At 41.7% G+C, this 20,686-nt stretch overlaps 1 protein-coding gene across 3 annotated transcripts in view; it reads right to left on the reverse strand.

Annotated features, from left to right (window-relative positions):
- Positions 1–20,215, reverse strand: part of ABLIM1 (actin binding LIM protein 1) — a 274,524-nt gene extending 254,309 nt beyond the window's left edge. For all 3 annotated transcript variants that reach the window (XM_078389589.1, XM_078389586.1, XM_078389577.1), the window contains exon 1: positions 20,070–20,215. In XM_078389589.1, coding sequence (XP_078245715.1) covers positions 20,070–20,082 — 13 coding nt within the window. In that variant the 5' untranslated portion in view covers positions 20,083–20,215. The remainder of the gene's footprint in view (positions 1–20,069) is intronic.
- Between the last annotated feature and the right edge of the window lie 471 nt (positions 20,216–20,686).

A 20,686-nucleotide genomic window follows, 5' to 3' on the forward strand; every position in this document is an offset into this window, starting at 1 on the left:
TTTTTTTTTAAGGTCAAGATACATGATGACATGAAGGCAAAGCTTTTGCCAACTCACAGTTTAAGAGCCTTCTGGACACAGAAGTTTCTAATTCTTCTCCAGCTAATGAGGGCAAAGGCAGCTGCTTTTTCCTTTGATTCAGACTGGAAGATTAATTACATTGAAGTGGAAGCAGAGCAGCAGCTGTGTCTGCCAAGAGGCTTGGTAATTAACACACAGGGAGCCACGTGTGAATCTGCATCAGCATTAACAGTTACATCTCTTGTGATTTTTAACTGGCTGGCTAAAGAAATCCACAAACGTTCCCTCCCTCTTCCAGGAATCCTGAAATCTCCAGTGATTAAAAGCCACTCGCAATACATCCCAGTTGGCATTCAATTTGCAACTAGGCCAGTCAGGAAGCTGATAAAATTAGAGATAGGAAGAATTTCATTTGGCTCATATTTTTAAGCAAATAAACCAGATTTGTACTTCTAGGACTAATATAATTCACATATTAGTTATTCCTCAGACTTTCTCCAAATATTGTATTCCATTTCTTGACTCAAAAATACTATACTAAAATGTTTATAGTCAAAAGCAATAAAGAAAGTACTATGGTATCTTAGAAACAAACACATTTATTATAGCATAAACATTCATAGAAGAGAATGAAGAGTCCACAGGACAGCAAGATAGCCAGAAGGTGCAGCACCAAGGATAGCTCTAAGTGAATGTGTTACTCCAAGAAAGCTGGAGCTGAACTGAGGCTTCTTATACTGTTGGCCCAGAGCTACTTCCACCAGATTGTGCCTTTTCCCACTAAGCCTTAGCGAGACAAATCTGGCACTTTGTCACCTCTCTTCTGCTGAGCATACTGCCAGCACTCACAGAATGGCTACTGCCATCATGCAGCTCCTGGAGAAGTATCATACATAAGAATGCTGGGGTTAGGCATAGAAGATGCTACGGTTATTGCAAGCATAGACAGCTGCGGGTCAAGGGTGCTGGGTCTGCCCTCTGAGTTCGCATAGAGACCACTGCAAGACTCTTGGGACAGACAAGGACTCCCGGGGTGGTGCAGGCAATCTGCAAGCTGTGCTTTTTACTCCTCTGCTCTGAAGTACCTAAGTAGATTGGCAAGTGTATGTGTGCATGTGTGTGTGTCCAGGAAAGTGCCCTTTAGCAGTTGGCTTGGGGAAACCCAACCTAGGTGGCCGAGTGGGGACTTTCTTTGGGGAGGACATCTTTGTGGCTGCATAACTTCGACATCTGAAACCCAATCTTCACCAAACTTCGAGGGGTTGTAGAGGAGAGTCTGTGAGAACTTTCTTGCAATTTTGGTATCTCTAGGTGCCTGGGGGCCTGTTGTATAGCCAAACAAATCAATGAATAAAAGATTGCTAAAATGTGTTGATTAATATTTATCTGGGGCATTGATTCATACAATTGATGAATTGATGAATTAGCTATTTTTTAACAGATTTTGTGATTTTTTTTAAATTTGTGCCCTCTCTAATACCTACTTATTTACAAATGGACAGCCTTTCACATTTAACCTTGGCTATATCCTTTTCCTTTTGTTTTTATCCTATTCCTGGTTATAAAAAGTCTGGCACTTAACATCTGTAATTCAACGTTAAGTCATGACTTCCCCTCTAGCCCTAACCATCTTGTGCTTAAAATGTTTAAATGCCTAAATTAACTTATTCTTTTGCATACATAAGACTGAATACAAAACAATAGGTGTCATGTTAACACTTTACATTGACAGATCCAATATTATTTACTCATAAGATAAATTGCTGGCTGGATAGCTCAGTGGTTTAGGTATTTGTCTACAGAACTAGAGGTTAGGAGTGATTCCCCACTATGCCTCCTGGGGGAAAAAGCCAACTTGTGTGTCCTTGGGCAAGCTGCACAATCCCAGGGTGCCAACAGAAGAAGGGAATGATAAACCTCTTCTGAGTATTCTCTATTCTGAAAAGTGTTGCCACAAGTCAGAATTGACTTTACAACACATTATTATTATTCAAAAATATCAGGTACAGTCCATCAAAATTATAAAAATGCTAACTGGTATTATATAACAGATTCAAGTTTTAACCAAAAATCTGAGTATCTGTTAAATATTGTCACAGTATGTATGCTGTTCCTAATATTACCATTTTTGTAGCACTGATTATGTTATTTCTGAGATCTGCAGCTGCTTATAGTACTGTGTGAAATTTCTTGATATTTTTCCCAAAGCCCCCATGATTATGGGACCACTGAAGTGTGTTTCATCCACAAATAAGATGTTTCGATTGCCAGGTCTGTGTACTTTGTTAGTTTTTCCATTTCTCTATTTTCAACTTTAGCATTCCCTGGAATTACAATGTCTGTTGTTGTTGTTGTTGTTGTTGTTGTTGTTGTTGTTGTTGTTGTTGTTGTTGTTGTTGTATTACTATTACTATATTACTATTACTATTACTATTATTATTAGCATCATCATCTGAATAAGCTGCTGTTGCTGCTGCCGCTGCCGCTGCCGCTGACGACGACGACGACGACGACGACGACAACAACAACAACAACAACAACAACAACAACAACAACAACAACAACAACAACAACAAAATTAGTGGCTTGTTCAGATCAGGAACACAGGGGCTAACCCTAAATCCAAGGAATAAATCATCCCCCACACTAGAGCTGGAAACTAATCCCATTTTACAACGGCCTGCACTGGTACCCTCCATCTGTGGTTCAACCATAATATATATGAACTGTGCCACGTGTACTATGGAGAAAGGTGATATGGAATCAGGAATGAAAGTGGGCAAACTTCTCCTTCTGTTCTTCAACAATGCCTTACTGACCTTAATTCTAATGGGTAGTGTGGAGACTAGTTTAAGTATATCCAAGGTCAACAACAAAAATAAGTCATGGAAGAACAGGTGGGATTTTGGACATGGAAAACAAATTTGGCTAGTCCTGTCCCACTTGTCAATGCTAGGATTATGTTTCAATTGCATCTCGGCTCCTGCAGTTTAAGAGAAGAAAGCAAGCCATACTCATGAATCTGTTGCCAAATCTGCTGCTAATGAGATGTATCCAGCTTTGAAAATTTAGCTGGTTTTGATCCTCAGACTTGGAAACAAACAAAAACAAAACCCTGCACTGTCAACTGTACTCAGGCTGCATTACCTAATCATTTTCAGATTACAATTCAAAAGCTTAACAGCCAAAGAAGCACCATTACAGTCACCCAGGCTGACCTCTTATTATGAAGCTTTATGAATTAAAAGCTCTTGGAATTCTAGTTTTTTAAAATAAAAAAACACCCTACATGAACATAATGCATATCACCACATACCATCTGTTAAACATATACCATCTGTTAACAATCAAGCCTTGCACTCCTCAGATCTAAGAAAACAAAATAATAAAGAGCATTTTTGTCAAATGAAAGCTCTTATCACTGATGGAACAGTTACCAAAGGCTTTAAAAAGCTTACTTATCCATAAAATTTCCTTCATTATATCAAGTATGGTTAAAATTTCATATGCTGTGCCAATGTTCTTTTGCTGAAACCAGATGTTCAAGGAGAGATGGGGAACTGAAAAGCAGAGATGGAGCCAGAGCACATAACCATTGGGCCAGAATAGTGTTTACTTCAGTATTTGAATGGGAATCTGCTGTAGGCCTTAAAATATTGACACATATTCTTTAAGGGCTTAGAGATTGGAATGGGGTTTAGATGTTAAGAAATTGGGTTCTTATTTTGATATCAGAGCATCTACATTTTGAAGAGAGGTAGATAAAATTATCTTAAAGGCCAAATGGGCTTCCAGCCTACCATCCATCCATTCAGATATTAGAAAGAAGAGACTGGAAGTATTTTTACCTCTCACACAGTGTACGTTGGACTGGTGGTAACTCAGCAGGATGATAAAGTAGGAATCCTTATATATTTTTGCCATTCCTTAAATGCAGCATGACATAGACTTAATAGGCAGACAGCTCATACCATCTTCCCTTCAAAAAGAACAATTAATCACACATATGCAGGGCTTGACAAATGCACTCGTCCACTCATATGTGATGAGTGAAAAATGCTGCTCGACGACCCTGTCTCTCTCTCTATCAATCTGTCTAATGCTGCAGTCCTCCCCTCCCTTCTCCCATTGCAAAAGGAAAACTTCCCTCTTCTCGTGAGAAGAGAGTTCGAGTGGCACATTGAGATATATGTCTGCAGGAGAATGCAGAGTAGCCCCATGCTGGAGAATATGGAGATTCTCTGCTCCCAATTTCAACTGAATGAGGACATAGCCTGGGGTGGGAGGGAACCGTGGCTCCTTAAGAAGTCGGGCACTTTTGCTTTCAGTTTTATTTTTGCTGAAGACATTCAAAAGAAAGGCAAGCTTCATGACCCCATGAACACGCAGGTAATAAAGCAACCCAAGTCTGAGAGTATAGATCAGTGATTCCCGTGTACATAATAAATTTTATTTTGGGTTTGTACGCATTGTTAGGTAGAAATAAAAGTGAACAAATGCCTAGTTTAAATTTGTTAACATAAATTGCAAGGCTATAGTCCGGTCATGCTGACTGGTGAAATTTTTGACTGACTGGTGAGACATTCTAAAATTTTTCAAGCCCTGCACACATGACTATGTAAATCCATAGCTCCAGTAGAAAAGACAAAGCATTTTCCTTTTATGGCTAATAATGACACAAGCCAAAGCCTTAAAAAAAGATGATACTTTCAGTGTATCACCATTCCTTCAAGGATGGTGGAAGGAAGCCTGATAACGTCTGGATGAATGAAAGGTGAAAGAAGTATCTTAAAATGTGTTTTCTAGTAATCAGCATATCACATCTTAGCAAGGAGCTTTCAGTCCAGAAATTTTATCTTGTAATTCTTCCCTCACAGAGAGAAAACAACTGTGTACAAACATGCATGGACCCTTATGAGAAATAAGCGTCTTCAGTAGAGATTGGTGCAAACCTTGGTTCTGAGGCGCTGCCTCCCCACCCAATGCCCCACTCACCAGCTGGATCCCCCCCATTCACCAGCTGGCACATCCATCTGTCCTCTTCCTCTTTGGCTGTTCAGCCAGTCTCCGGCAGGAACACAGGCTTGTCTGCCCCACCTCCTTGGGCAATCAGTAATGGAGGTGGGGCAGAAAAGCCTGTGATCCTGCCAGAGACTGGCTGAAGAGCCAAAGAGGAAGAGGACAGAAGGATGTGCCAGCTGGTGAACGGGAGAATCCAGCCAAGGAGGCTTGGGAAGGAAATGTGCGGCATCCGTAGTGCCATGCTTACGAACTGGCACAAACCTCCAAACTGAGGTTCCTGCCCATCTCTAGTCTGCAACATACTGTACAAGGACAACAAAGCTGGAGCACTGGGCTACTGTTGATTTTCCACACAAGGAAGCAACTGACAATTTAAAAATAAGGACTCTAGCCTGCAAGACATACAGGTTCTCAGTTAAATTTCTATTTCATCCACACACCCTGGACTGTGATCTTTCTTATGCACATAACGAGTCTTGCTGAATTTATATTTAGGTTTCACAGTGCAAGCTATTTATGCTGGGTGTTCAGTCTGGGACTAGACCTTTTTAATGTTCGGAGGTTATAAAAATAATATATATTCCTGTACCTTATAATGTGTTTTTAATTACAAAGGGATGGGAATTTGTATTCTCAAAGGCTTTCATGTCCAGGATCCGATGGTTGTTGTGGGTTTTCTGAGCTGTTTGCCTGTGTTCTTAATGGGAATTTCTTTACCTATTCTATCATTGTTTTAAAATAAAGAATTACCTTTTGATTTTATTTTAGCTGTTTTTCTTTCTGATTAACTATATAATTTGTTTACAAATAAACATTTGAAACTACACTGTCCTGCCCCACTTCAAATTTTTGGCCAATAGCTTCCCCAATAATGTTTTATCATTTGCCATTATATCAAAATAATTGTCAACCTGCCAATATGAATTTAAATGTTACTTAGAGCAAGTCATATAAATATTTAGAGTGAACACACAACAATGCATGCACAAATCCACATACAAAGACATAGACCATTACCATTACACTGTCCATGATGCCTACATATTAGTTTCAGCCAATGGTCCAATGAATGAGTACATTTCAAAAATACCCTTTGGCTCCACAACTGATATTTACTAAAAATACTTCCAAAGCTCCTAAATAGCTAGATGGATGTAATTCATAAAGGGCCTGCAGGACACATACTCTTTGTTTCTGATGACTCCAGAGAAGAGATAATGTACTGAAAAAATCAGACTCATCCTACAGTTTTTATTCATTTGTTTTGCCTGTCAGAGATGAGGGGTGGCGGGAAGAATTTAAAGTCCGGGTCAACAAACAGTGCTACTCAAGATCTTGCCGTGGAGCTGTTCTATTAGTGCTACAATTACAAAGTGACTTATCTTCCATGGCAACAAGCAGGTTTTTATCAAATGGTATCCAGCATTAAAAATCCAACATGCGGAAGGCAGGGATGCTCAGAACCCTCACCACCACCAAGACTGGAGATGTCATTCATGGTACAGTTGTCCTTCTCCAACCTGGTGTTACACAGTTGTGTAAACTACAACTTCCATCATCTTCAGTAGCCATAATGGGTGGAAAGATAGTAACTGCAATTCAGTATGCTGGAGGGCAACATGGTGAAGAGGGCTGGGCAACAGTTCTTTCAGTTTTCAAATGGGAATAAGAATTGAGTGCTCCAAGAAAGCTGCTTTATACCAAAACAGAAGCATGTTTGTTGAGGGAAGTTTTCAATGCCTGCCTCTGAACTGTAGAGCCCCCCTTCAAAGAAAACTAGGCTGAACCCACTGTGCAGTTCTTTAAACAGCAGCCAAATACATTTTTGCACTGGTGAGCTTTTAGAAGCTGACTGGCTAGGAAGATGGCATTTAACAAATGGATGTTCTACTTTTTTATTGATATGCTTTAAATTAAGCTGTGTTTCTTTAATTACATTTTGGCATTCCACTTGTTTGTGCTTTGATCTGTACCAGCCTTGATGTGATTTGCCCTGATGTCAATGCTGGGAGAAAGGGAAAACATAAAGCAAATAAATACATAAATGGCCTGATGGTCTCTGTTCAACTGGTAAGTATTCTCCAGTTTCCCAGGTGGAGTTTGTTGACATACATGGTACTGGATTTTTGAAACTGAAGATACCACCCATTGAAGCTGGGACACAAGGGAAGAAAATGTTGTACCACTAACATATGCATCATTGTTTGAAATCTACCAATATGATGTAAACTTGGACTGTAATCATCTTAAGGCTCCTTGGTATTTTCTGAAGACCACATGTTTTTCCTGCTAGCAGTATACTTTATTTTCTAGAGGAACCTGCTCTCAAAGCAACTGCAGATCAAGAAATATTGTCTCTCTTTAAGAATAGCAGTTGAAACACTCCTATATTGATAAAGTTTTACACATGCTCTATCCTTGCAAGAAAAATGAAAATGGCTGATTCCATATCCAATGTCCAAGACTTGGATATGGAATATTCAGCCATTTAAAACTCTAGTAGACTGCAAGATTGTTGCAGAAATGCCCCTTTTCAACCAGCCAGTATTTATACCCCTGGAATAATACTTAGAAGCCTCTGTTATGCCAGTAAAAGTTCCACCAGGACAAATGCACAAGTGACACTAGTCTGGTGGGAGAAAGGAATTCTGAAGTTATTTCAAGGTAGATCATGAGAGACGTAGGACACGAAGGCCCTCATTCCCTCCAAGATACTCTCACTAGAAGAGAAATACGTAGCTCCAGTTCTGGGTTTCTCGTCTAATGACTATCAGCTGGGTTTATGTGTCTTTTTAGATACACTGGAGGTGAACAAAATGCATGCCTAGCACAAGCAGGCACTGTAGCAGTTCCTCCACCACTGGTTGTCCCCACTCCTATTCTCATATAATTCATCAAATGATTAATTAACCTCAGATTGAATCCGACTGTCCTTCTCACCTATGGCCCATTAGATTCTATTCTATTCTACTCTATTCTATTCTATTTTCTTGTAGGCCCCATAATTATTCACTACTGATTGCCTATGTGGTGAGAGGATTTTCCTAATGAGCTCAACAATGACATTTTGAATGTCTTCTTACATGCTAGATGCTTAAGGAAATACAAGTTCACTCCAAATCACATTTGTTCAACTCCCCCCTTTGGTTCTTTCTACAGAAAGAAGAGGGACTGGGGAAGGTGAAATACAAATCACTAGATGACCATCATAAGACGTCTATAGTGAGGCCCCCTGTATCTCCCCTTCCCCCTTATGAGACTGAATATTTCACCTCTCCAATGGGAGTTACTGTGTATCAAATAGAGATTTCCCTTTACAGTACTTACCTTTGCTCATATTCTAATGTTTGTCAACAGCAAACAGTTTGAAAATTGGATACTTAGATATTTTTAATATAGTAAGAAATAGCACTGCAGTTGTCATAGAAAAAAATTACAATTCAGCAAGTAAAACATTTCACAGCTTGTGACAAAAAAAGGGAGGGAGAGAAAGAAATTGTAATATAGAAGGGATTGTTACTGATTTAGAAGCAGGTTCCTTTTCACTTTCCTCTCAAAGACTGATTGCCATGCAATTTACACAACTGGGCAGACCTGTGGGTGGCATGAACTCATTTGGAAGGTACATCCTTGGTTTGATCAGAACTGCTTTGTCCAAAAGAAGAAAGAATGTCACCACAACAGTACAGAAAACAGGCACAGTTGTAACAGCAGTCTTCAGGACAATATATTAGTATAAAAAAACTGCAATTACAACATCATGGAAGCTGTAACACAATGCCCAGCACCAGTGCCAGCACATTAGGCTATATGTTAAATGTCAAGGACCTCAAACTGATGTCACAAAAAAACCCACAATATTTTAAAAGATGTTTTTGCGGGTTAGGAAGATACATTCATTGCACTGGCATGCACAACATTCCGTTTAATTTCTGTGTAGGGAAACATGAGAAATATGGGAATTGTTTTTACATTATATCATATTATACTTTATAGGTGACACTGCTTTAGTAGGTGAATAAAAAGTATCACCCACTGTTACATTTGTATAATTTTGGGGACCACACAGCCTTTTCCTTGTTCTTTCTGGAGACTACGTAAGATTATCATTAATGGCTGCAAACACCACCACCTACAAGATGACATAGACTTGACACCAACTACATGGATTCCTCACATCAGCCAGAGGTGATTACAACCTGAAGAAACATCTCCTTAGGCTCACCAGGTAAAAAAACATGAACTGACTTTAATTTTGGTCAATTGGCTGATCCTATCTGGTGAATGAACCAAATTATAACCCCAAACTTGTAGTGGACTTTGCTGCATCCAATTATCTGTAGGTTGCATTTTCAGGCATCCTCACAGAATGGCTTGGGTTCTTTTACACTCCTGCTCTTAAAAACAAAAGGCTGCCAATTACTCTGTGATTGCTCCACACCCACCCACAAACATACACCCCCTTACCTGCTTTGAAATGACATAGAATTTCTGTTAGTGTTCTCAGCTGCCCAGATGATGAGTGGCAAAGTCCAGCTGCTGCAGCTGTGATCTAGGCAGCAACCTGGCTCCTCTCAGCCAGTTCCCAACCACAGCAGCTGTCCATTATGTCTTTGCAACAAGGCCAGGCCACTGGGGCTGAGTAGGCACTGCAATAGCCAACTGATAGGCAGTGAAGCTGAGCTGCATTTTAAAAAAATCTGCTATCTGGTATAGCACTGTATCAGATAGCAGGATTTTTTACACAAATGGATACAGAGGCATTTACAATGTAGAATCAATTTCAATGAATCTGTTCCATGTCAGCATTTAAATAAATGGACGTCTCAGGGAGAAGCAAAAAACTCAATGCCACAGAAAATAACATGATCCCTTTTCAAATTAATCCACGCTTTCACATTTCTAGTGTAACCACCCAAATTTAAATTGATTGAAACCATGCTGAACCTGAGTTAAATTGGGATGGGTGAGTTAGAAATGGGATCGGATTCTGAGAGTTCTGAGTTTCATGGAGCTTACTCATAGGTAATGATTTGTTCAGCATTTGGCCAACAGCACTTAGCATGGAGAGGCACAGAGAGGAAAACTACCTCTTGCTTTACTGAACTGTCACAGGCACAAGGGACCCAAAAGAGCCCAAGTATAGGTCATCCTACTTTTACAGATCATTTAGCCAATTCAGCCAATCATCATCTTGCTTGGTAATGCTGTGTCTGCTTCAGCTCCTCCTCTATTCATATGGTAGTTACAATATATAAACACCACCAGCATCACCTGACTACCATTCCCCAGTCTTAGCTCTCTTCCTGATGTGGTGTGTCTCATCTTCTAACAACATGCCTTGCAAAAGGGTGAGGCAAAGGTATACACCTCCTTAAGACTCACAAAAGTTATAACAACGCTACTAAACATGCAGAAGGTTTTTTTCACCACTAATATCTACAACCTCACCAATTATTTTCAAGCATGCACAGAAATATTTCTTTTTATATCTTTTGCTCCACTGTCTGAGCCTAACACATTTGAACTCAACTCCTAATTCTCTTTGACTCTTCTTCTCATTGCCAGAAGCATAATTTTGCTCCAAATTCCCTGAAATACTCTTGTCAATCTCCTGAAATTTTCTACTACCACTCTAATATGCCCAGAGCACACACGTACTAGGAAGGAACAGGATTCTTCCAGCACTAGAGCCATCTACAAAGAAGGACTGGACTGGGGAAGGAGCGTACAACTCTTCCCAGCCCTGTTAGTTAACAAGATCCTGACCAGATGCTGAAAATGTCTTGGCCAGAGCTCAGAAAAGTTACTTTATTGGGCTATCGCTTCCACAATCCCTGAGTATAGGTAGCATATCTGCTATCTGGAAAATTCTGAGAATTGTAGCCCAAAAAAGTAGCTTTTCCAAGTTCTGCCTCTTGAATACTAAATCTTCACAGTTTCAACATGCTGCTCATGAGCAGATCAGAGAAGCACCCCCAAATTTATGAGGGAGGCATCCCCCTTGCTTGGTCCATGCACCATCCGGGACTCAGTCTTATATGATGCCCCTTCAGTTCTTATTTATATGACTCTTTTCTTTGAATGCATGCATGTGATCAGGGAAGGGAAGGGCTCTATCTGAGATTTGGACCCTAGACAAATAATAAAAAAAACACCATGAGTTTGTCTTCTCTGGCTGTGTGCTGTTAAAGAACTGCTCTAACTGGGCTTGGGTAGTGGAAAATGTCAATGATGATGGGGTGGGCAGAAGAGCATCCAAAATTAGGGCCAATCAGTTCAGTTCTGCAACTTACCATTGTATTTCTTCCATTTATTGAGAAGTTTCCTCCAATGTTAAGCTCGTGTTTTTCTGGTATAGAAGCTGGACCATATGAGAAAGAAGCACCAGCAACATGGACAAGCAGAAGATAGAATGGATGGCAATCAGGAAGGATGATAGAGAACAAAATTCATTTCCTATCTTCTGTAGATCTTTCTTTGTTTCTTTCCCAGCAAAATTACGCAGTATGATTCCAAAATGTAGGTTTTTTCAACAACTTGCAAAATTCACAGCTCTGAATTATTTCAAAGTACATTACAGTGATGCCTCGCAAGAAAAATTAATTCATTCGCTGAGTCATGTCGTCTTGCAAAATTTTCATCTTGCGAGGTGCAGTTTCCCATAGGAATGCATTGAAATTTAATTAATGTGTTCCTATGAGCAAAAAAAGTCAGAAACAAAAAAAAGTCAGAACAAAGTCACTCACAGTACCAGGTACTGTAGACTGATCCCCGCTCCTAACAGTGCCTTGGTAGCCCCAGAATAGCCGGACTCTGTGTGACCAGAGCGCCAAACAGCTGAGAGGTGGCAGCCATTTTGTGGTTGTCTCTGCTCCCTGCCCCCCCGCCTCTCAGCTGTTTGGTGCTGGGTCTCAGAGGCTTCCCGGAGCTTGCTCAGCATGGAAAAAGGCAGGGGGAAAGGGCGGGAAATTCAAACATGGTGCTTTTCCCCTGCCTTTTTCCGTGCTGGGCAAGCTCCGGGAAGCCTCTGAAAGCAAGGCTTCCCACGGGGGGGGTGCAGCCAGCGCCCCCTTCATCAGTCTCAGCTCACCTTTCAGAGGTCGCAGCACCATAGGAGGACTGGCAGGGGACCTTTGAAAGCGGCAGCGCCAAACAGCTGAGAGGCGGAGGGCAGGGAGCCAGCACCGCTTTCAGAGGTCCCGCTCCAGTCCTCCCAGCACCATTGGAGGACTGGCAGGGGACCTCTCGCCCATAGGAATGCATTAATTAAATTTCAATGCATTCCTATGGGAAACTGCGCCTCGCAAGACAAATTTTTTTTCCTTTTGTAAGTCACCAAAAAACTCCCAAGACGCTTTCATCCTGCAAGTTTTTCATTGTGCACGGCATTCGTCTTGCAAGGCACCACTGTATGTTGACTCCATCACTGACAATAGATCACAACAAAGTTTTGTTCCATGTAATGTATTGTTCACTTAAGATGACTGTGACATCCGCCCAGGTCACGAATTTTCATATGCTATCTGCATGGACCAATGAAAGTGCTGAGGAGACGGAGTCATGAGATATAAGATTCTCTAAAGGAGGAGGGGGAGGGGAGATTGGAGTTTAAGGAGATGAGAAGGAAGATTGGAGTTTGGAAGTTTGGAGTGGTAATAAAAGCTAAGCAGAATGTTGTTCTTGTGTCTGGAGAGTAGAATGCCCAGACAGGAAAATATTGTGGCAAGGGTTATGAGCTTGGGAGTAGCCGAGGTGAGCTGCTTGGAAAAGAGCAACTGAGTTGCGCTTTTAAAGAAAGCCACTGAAAGAAAGGTCCATTCGGCTCTGGTGAAGGAAAAGAACCAGTCCAGTTTAATAAGAAATTGTATTCAGTGCTTAACTTTGGGGGAAAAAAACAGCTTTATTGGTTACAAATTGTTTCAGGAATAGTTCTTAAGCACATTCTTAAAGTTACACTAAGCTTCAGTACTTCAGTAACCTACCTTCCTGAGAAACCAGAGATTAATGGGAGAAGTTGATGAAAATCTCAATAAATCTAAAATAAGATTGCACTTATAAAGAACTTAACTGTGAATATTGAGGTGACCCGGGAAAGTGGTCCCCCTCATATGAAGAGCTTTGTCACAAAAGTACCTGTGGTCAAGTTTATGGGTGAGGGTGAAGGCAAGGGCAAGAAGATTTCAAAGAAGAACGCAGCCATAGTTGTTCTGGAAGACTGGAAGAAACTCTTCCCACGGTTGAGAAAATGAAGCCTCTAACCTCTGGCTTAACCAGAAAGAGGCAAGCTGAAAACACCCAGTGGACATCAGAGTGCTAAGAAGCCTTTGACTGTCTGAAAAGGGTGCCAACTTCAGGACCTGTCCTTATTGCACCGGACTTTGATCGTGAGTTCATCATCTACACAAATGTGTTATGTGGGACTGAGAGCCACGCTGTGCCAAGCAGACGACAGCAGGGGTCTACATCCAGTAACATACATCAGCAAGAAACTCCAACCTGGTGAGAAACATTTATCTACCATTGAGAAAGAGTGTCTAGCTATCGTATGGATGCTGCAAAAGCTGAAGCCATACATTTGGGGGAGAAGATTTGTCCTGTGCACAGACTACTCTCCTCTTCTATGGCTAAGGATTATTCAAGTCAACAGCAGGAAATTGATGAGATGGGTGCTGATTTTACAGGACTCTGACTTTGAAATCCGCAACATAAAAGGGACCCAGAATGTGGTTGCTGACATTTCGTCTAGGAGACAAAATGACTAGATAAAATTCTGTGTTTTTATTTGAATTCAATGTTAACTGTCCTGTTTGTGCAATAGTTGTGGAATATGCTTAAAGTGCAAATTTTGCTTGGATATTAATAAAATAAGAGATATTTATAGTGATTGTGAAAATAAGAGTAAGTATCCTTAGTAATGTAAGAGTAATGTAATGTAATCCTTATTAATGTAAGTAATACTGTATATCCTTAACAATGTAAGTAATGTAAGAGGTTAATATTTGCAATCTTTCGTGTATTTTGTTTGTTTATGAGGGCACAAACCTATTAAGGGAAGAGGAGATTGACGTCCGCCCAGGTCATGAATATTCATATGCTATCTTCATGGACCAATGAGAGTGCTGGAGAGGCGGAGTCACAAAATAAAAGAATCTCTACAGGAGGAGGGGGGAGATTGGAGTTTTGAGGAACTGAGAAGGAAGATTGGCATTTGGAAGTTTCGGGTGGACAGAGAGAGGGTTGGCAGTTGAGGATGGATGAAGTGGGATGTTTGGTTAAGAGTTAAAGACATTGATTGTACCTTCATCACCTATATTAATAAATAACCTTTCTTTGGTTCTATTTAAAATGACACATGGCCTAGACCTCTATTATTAATAATACATAATGTTTATGTAATCAACTGGTGGTAGCTGAAAGACATGTAGCTTGTGCCCTGTGTTTGGTGAAACAATCAACTGACAGGCAGGAATGTGACAATGACATACCACAGAATATATCTCAATGACATTGTGCCTACATTTTAAAAACAAAGAATTTCTAATAGAACTTTGCAGTGTATACAGATTTTTGAATATTATCTAAAAGTGATTTGGGCTGTAAACCCTACTAATTCCTATACACATTCAGCTATGAACAAATTTCATCAATTCAGTGGAGCTTGTTCTCAAGACTTGAACTGCATTGGTAAACCTCTGCTTTAGTCACACTCTGATGCTTATTTTTTCTTCTCTAGATTTCTCCTGAAACACGTTAATTGAAAATAGATTGCTGCTCATTGTTTTAAAGCACAATGAAAGGAAACTACCAGTTGATCATTGTTGTGGAGCCCTTTAACATTTAACTATTTCTTTTTTGTCCAGTGCATTTTTAACCAAGATACAGAAAAACTAATTATTTTAAGATACAACTCAAGATAAATCAGTTATTTGTTTCAACTTTTTGTTTTCTTCTCATGAAAACCACACACTCCATTATCAGCTGAAGTTGTAATATTGTATTGCTGTACTGCTAAACTTGTGGAGCTAAACACAACCATATACTGTAACTGAATTTATCTAAATGGCACAGACACCCATAGCAGATAAATAATATGTTTAGCAGAAAGCAGCAACAAAAGGCAACTACCAGAAGCTGTATAATGAGGCCATGAGACAAAGCTCCAAGGAGTATTAATTAGAGATGGGGGTATTTGTATACAAACATGACTATCCCCACACAGGTGGAAATAATGAGGGTCCTGCCCATTGGGGCTGGATTGTCCACTCATTATTTCGCTGCTGCAGCCAGCTCCAAAGAGGTTTCCTATTGTGCTGTTATCCGCAATGGATTAGCCACTGTCTGATCTAGCAGAGAGGCTTGTTATCCTGCCTCCTGCCAGGAATGGGTAATCGATTGTGGACAATGGCGTGATAGGACGGTCGGATGAGCTCGCTATTAACCCTCGTTATTTCCACCTGTGCGGGGGATATTCATATAAATTGTGAATACCCCCATTTCTAGTATTGATAGTCACATTGGAGAAGTATCTCCACTCTGTTTCAGCACTTGCTGTGCATATCCTTTTTTTTTAACTTTTTATTTTTGGTTGCATATCCTAATACCATACTTCAATGAAACTTTGCATAATGAGAGGAGGAGGATTACCAGACAGATAGAAATAACCATGAATGAGCACTTGTGTTGAAGCTAGCAGAATGGTTGTGCCCCTTTTACAAAGCTTTGCTGATGATAGCTTGGAAAGAATAGATATTTTCCCATTATAAGGCAGAACCCTGTCAAACCCTGTGACTGGCCAGTGTGACTCCACCGTAGCAAGGAGTAGGGTAATTATATCAAGACACTTTGCTACCTAAAAGGGTGCAACAGATGATGCTCCCCATCCATTCAAATCAAGGTACACAGCACTTAGGTCTGCCAAATTATTCTGGTACATAAAGGAAAACACACCATAAATACTTTTTCCTCTCCTTTGGAGAAAAATGCAGTGAGATGAATAATTACGAGTTTGTTTCTCCTCTCATGCCACTCAAAATCTGCTCAATGTATCTCACTTTTCCTAATGGTATCACTGGTCTTGCAAAGTTTTATGCAGGACTTTATAATTCAGATTGGGTTTTCCCCAAGAAGCACAGTGGCTTCATTTCATTTGCAGAGACCTTCTCTTCACCAGTACATTATCCATAATGTGCTCATATCACCACAGAATTAAAGGAGACAGCTCACACTTGATATGGGCACAAACTGCAGGTTCAGACGGCGCCCGCTCAGAGGCAGCGCCCAGAGGAGGCAGGGCAGCGAGGCGAGGGTGCTGCCTCCCAGTGCACAGCCACTGGAGGGGGCAGGACACTAAGCCCCAGAACACCAGTTGGGTTGCCGTCTGAACCAGCACAATTTTGCCAGAATTGCTTTGGTTTGAGAAGAAAGCAAGATATTGGCAAATGAAGCACTTCCCTTGAGGGTGGGAGAGGAAGTTACAGTATATTTTTAAAGTGTATTAGAGCAGTGAATATATGCTGCATCACTTTAAAAAAATAAAAGCCAAAGCAGGAAGAGACAGGAAGAGGAAAGGGGGGATGTTTGCTTTGTTTCAAGGTGGATTTGATTTAAATTTTTTAAAATTATATTTTTTTACAATTTAAATTTTTTAAATGATTTCTAATTTAAATTGTTATTTAGGATTTAAATTGTGATTAAAATCAATTTAGTTTTTAAATATCATTGATTTTTTATTCCCCCCTCCTTTCTCTTAAAGGTCTGGTCAAGAACCTTCTCAATTCAACTACGGGCAGGTTCTAGGCTGGACCTTTAAGAGAAACCCTAAGCAAACTCCCTCTCCTTGCACCTTTCTGTCTCCTCCCACTTCGACTTTTAAAAAAAATGGTAAAGCACACATGTGCTGCGCTAATAAACCTTTAAAAAAAAAAAACTGCTTCCTTAGCCCTTCCACAGAGTCGAGGAAGTGTTTAATTTGCCAGTATCCTGAAGGGGTTCTCTTCTTAAGCCACTCAAGGATACTGGCAAACTGAAAAAGAAAGGCTTGCTTTTGATTGTTTCCAGTTATCATATGTGCTGCAAACAATCCAAACTAAAGCAATCCTGTCTGTCTGTCTGTCTGTCTGTCTGTCTGTCTGTCTGTCTGTCTGTCTGTGTGTGTGTGTGTGTGTGTGTATGTGTGTGTGTATGTATGTATGTATGTATGTATGTATGTATGTATGTATGAATAAATAAATAAATAAATAAATAAATAGAAAGAAAGAAAGAAAGAAAGAAAGAAAGAAAGAAAGAAAGAAAGAAAGAAAGAAAGAAAGAGAACGAACGAACGAACGAACGAACGACCTCTGGCCCTATGACCGGGACCAGAAAGGTATGGGTAGGACCATTCTAGGGGCAGGCTGATTTGGGTTTTTCTTTTTTAAAAAACCCTACAAACTGACATATTCCTCATATTCTCTGCCTACACATGCAAAAATGTAAAATGCTTAATTTCCTTGAGATTTATAATATAAACAGAGGTGATATAATTCAGGTTATAAGCTGGAAGGAGCCCTATGGATCATCATGTCCAGCCCCATCAAGGAGGTGCAAGTGGGGAATTGAACTCCTAGCCAAACTCCTAGCCTCTGCCTCCACCGCCAAATATGTATCTACATCACTGAGCTGTTTTGCAGTTCTAAGTGGGATGGTGCTAACTGCCACTGGCAAAGTAAATGTATTACTGTATTTGATTCATCTTCAGCATCCAATTATTGATTTGTGTTGTTGCCTGATTGCCTAACTGCTCTTTCCAGAATTGAACTTGCTACATATATGTGTTACCACGTGTTGTTTTTGCTACTGTTTCCTTTAATTGTTGCTGAGATGCCTTAGACTCTATCACAGATCAAATAAACAAACAAACAAAAAAGGTACATAGAACATAAAAATTGGAACATCATAAAGAGAACAGGTGATTCAAAATTTTAGATTTCCAGTTCTGGCACAAACTGTAAATAAAAAATGATCAACAAGCTGCTAAAACCTCACAATCACAATGTAAGTGGTATCACTATGAGCTAACTTTTGCCCTCCTTAAAAATACTGATAAGAAAATGACTGAATAGAATCCTCTCCATATTTCCAGAGTGATGCATTGATGATGCACACAAGACACAGACTTCAGAGAGAGATTCCTAGCTGAAGATTTCTTTAGCAAATGAGTTTTCCCTTTTGAAAAATATCAGTGCCCTGTACAAGGGAATGAAGATGACAATCAGTAATAGTTAACCTGATCTAAAGGAACTGCCTATAGTGGGCATTAGAGACAATGTGGCATTAAAAGGATTCTTCATCAATAACTCTATCAATCAGTCTTGGACAAAGAGAAAACAATAGAAAATGCTTCCCTCATTCAAGGACTGAGAGCCACTGCTCTACAGGTCAAAGATCTGCAACCAAATGGCTGCAGTCAGAATAAAACGTGTGGTCCTCAGAACTTGCATTTCAGCTGAGTCAGTACAGTGACATCACAGTCCTGAAAAAGGCAAGGCTGCACTGAAGAAAAAGTCCAGGACATTGAAATTCCCCTCTCCATCCACCCATCTCTCCTTTGCAGTTTCAAGACAATCACACTTACTGAAACCATCTACTCGTCCTGGGCGGTGTCTCTGCAGACAAATGAGATTGTATCCTACTGGCACCAACATTGATATTTATTGCAATTCCTGGCTCAACACAGCAGACAAACTATTTCATATAGAAAGAATTATACCCCAACCTAGTACAGATGGTTGCAGCAAATGGAAAGACATAGCAAACATACTGATAAAAGAATTCACAAAGCATTCATTGTTTTTTTACTGTTATTCAGACATATCTATACATTCTCATACACACAGTTTAAAAGGTCTTGCGCTGAACATGCACAATGCATTTCAGCTACCTACACATCCACCTTGATTAGAAAAGGCTTCTTAGGATCATTGAAACATCCTCCCTATCTGGCAGGTATTATGCATTTGTCCCAAGAAGAAATTTCATATTTAGGCCTCTTACATCAGAGTCCTGTGCCTGTTTACTCATAAGTAATTCTCTTCTGCATCCAAGGCCGTTAGTTCTGTGGATGGGCTTCCAGCTGCAGTGACTGAATAATGTGCATGATCTTGATCATTAAAGGAAATGTTTTTGTACACAGGTATGAATAAAACCAGGCTGCTTGCTGCACACATCAACAAAAGCCAGTAATGTTACCTCAAATGCATATTACAGCAAACTAATTAGCGTTTTATATATTTACCTGTAACATTGTATAAACACTGGCACCTACATGACTCCAGCTAATTCTAAAACCATTGTTGCAGCATCCCCATCTCCTTCCACAAAGGGGGAAACGCCAGCCTTCATCTCCTCTCCCTGCCTTTTGCTAACCATTCATAATCTTAAATTACACGTTCTTCCACGAAATATTTTAAGTAGGCCTCCAGAAAATGCTGGCCGGGAAATCTCCGAGGTGATGGTGTGTGTCTCCCCCGACCCCAAAGTCTCCCACTCCCCTTTAAAAATAAGAGCTGCAGCTTTAAATGTCTTGGTGCATCCACCCCTGGAATTTTTCCATCAGCAGAGCTGCAAAATTGGACCAAGACGGGTGGGGTGGCAATAGCAGTCTCCTCACCCCACCCAGAATCCGTGGAAAGCGCGTTCGTCGCAATAGCCGCCCAACCACACCTTTCCCGCGCGCGACCCCCCCCCCCCTCAGGAGGGAACGGAGGAAGGGTGTCTCTCCCAAGCCCAGCGCCCTGCTCCTTCTCCCTCCCAAGCGAAAGCAAAGGAAATAATGCCGTGAAGTTTCTCGGCGAGACAGGTGCCCACCGCAGGGGCTGGGGGAGCGCAGCGCTGTTCCCGTGAAAGGAGCCGGCGCGGGCACGTCGCCCCACAGAGCCCAAGGGGCAAGCCAAAGGAGGACCCGAGCCTGCCTCAGCCGCCTCTTTTCCCAAGCCTTCCTTCCCCGGGAGGGAAAGCTAGCCAGCCGGGCGGCGCTTCTCACTCACCTCTCGCCGACATGGCTCAGGCAGCGGGCGAGGCGTCCGAGGCGGCGTCAGGGAGCGCGAGAGCCGACCAGAAGCCCCGCCGGCGCCGCCACCCGGATGGCGAGGAGCCGCGTCTCCCCCATGTGCCGCCGCCGCCGACGGGGGACTGAGCTCCAGAGGGGCGGTCCCTTTCGGCGGCTCAGGAGCCACGTTGGGCAGCCCGCACCCCAGCCGGCCGCAGCCAATGCGGGCCGGGAGCGGCCGGGGGTGGGGCGGGGCTCCTGCGTCTCCCCTTCGCCTTCGCCTGGCGCTGCAGCAGCACCGGCCGCGGTTGACTACGGCTCGCCGGGCGTCGCGCCCGCCACGGCATCCCGGGGGCCCCTGGAGGCGGAAGGCCGTGGAGGGGGGGCGGGCGGGAAGGGGACGGCGGGCTCGCGGGGGGGGGGGAGGAGAGCGCCTTTGCGCGCGCGGAACGTGGGGAAGGGGGGCTGAGGGTGTGTATTATGTGTGTGGGGAGGGGAAGAGTGTGTAATGTACGTGTGACAAAGGTGGCTTTTCAGGCATGAGCCGTGCAGCGGTTGCGAGCCCGGCCCCTTCCCACGGCGATGCCCTGTTTTCAGGCGCCAGCGCTTTTCGAA

Source organism: Pogona vitticeps, chromosome 3 (genome assembly GCF_051106095.1).
Source record: "Pogona vitticeps strain Pit_001003342236 chromosome 3, PviZW2.1, whole genome shotgun sequence".
NCBI classification, from domain to species: Eukaryota; Metazoa; Chordata; class Lepidosauria; order Squamata; family Agamidae; genus Pogona; species Pogona vitticeps.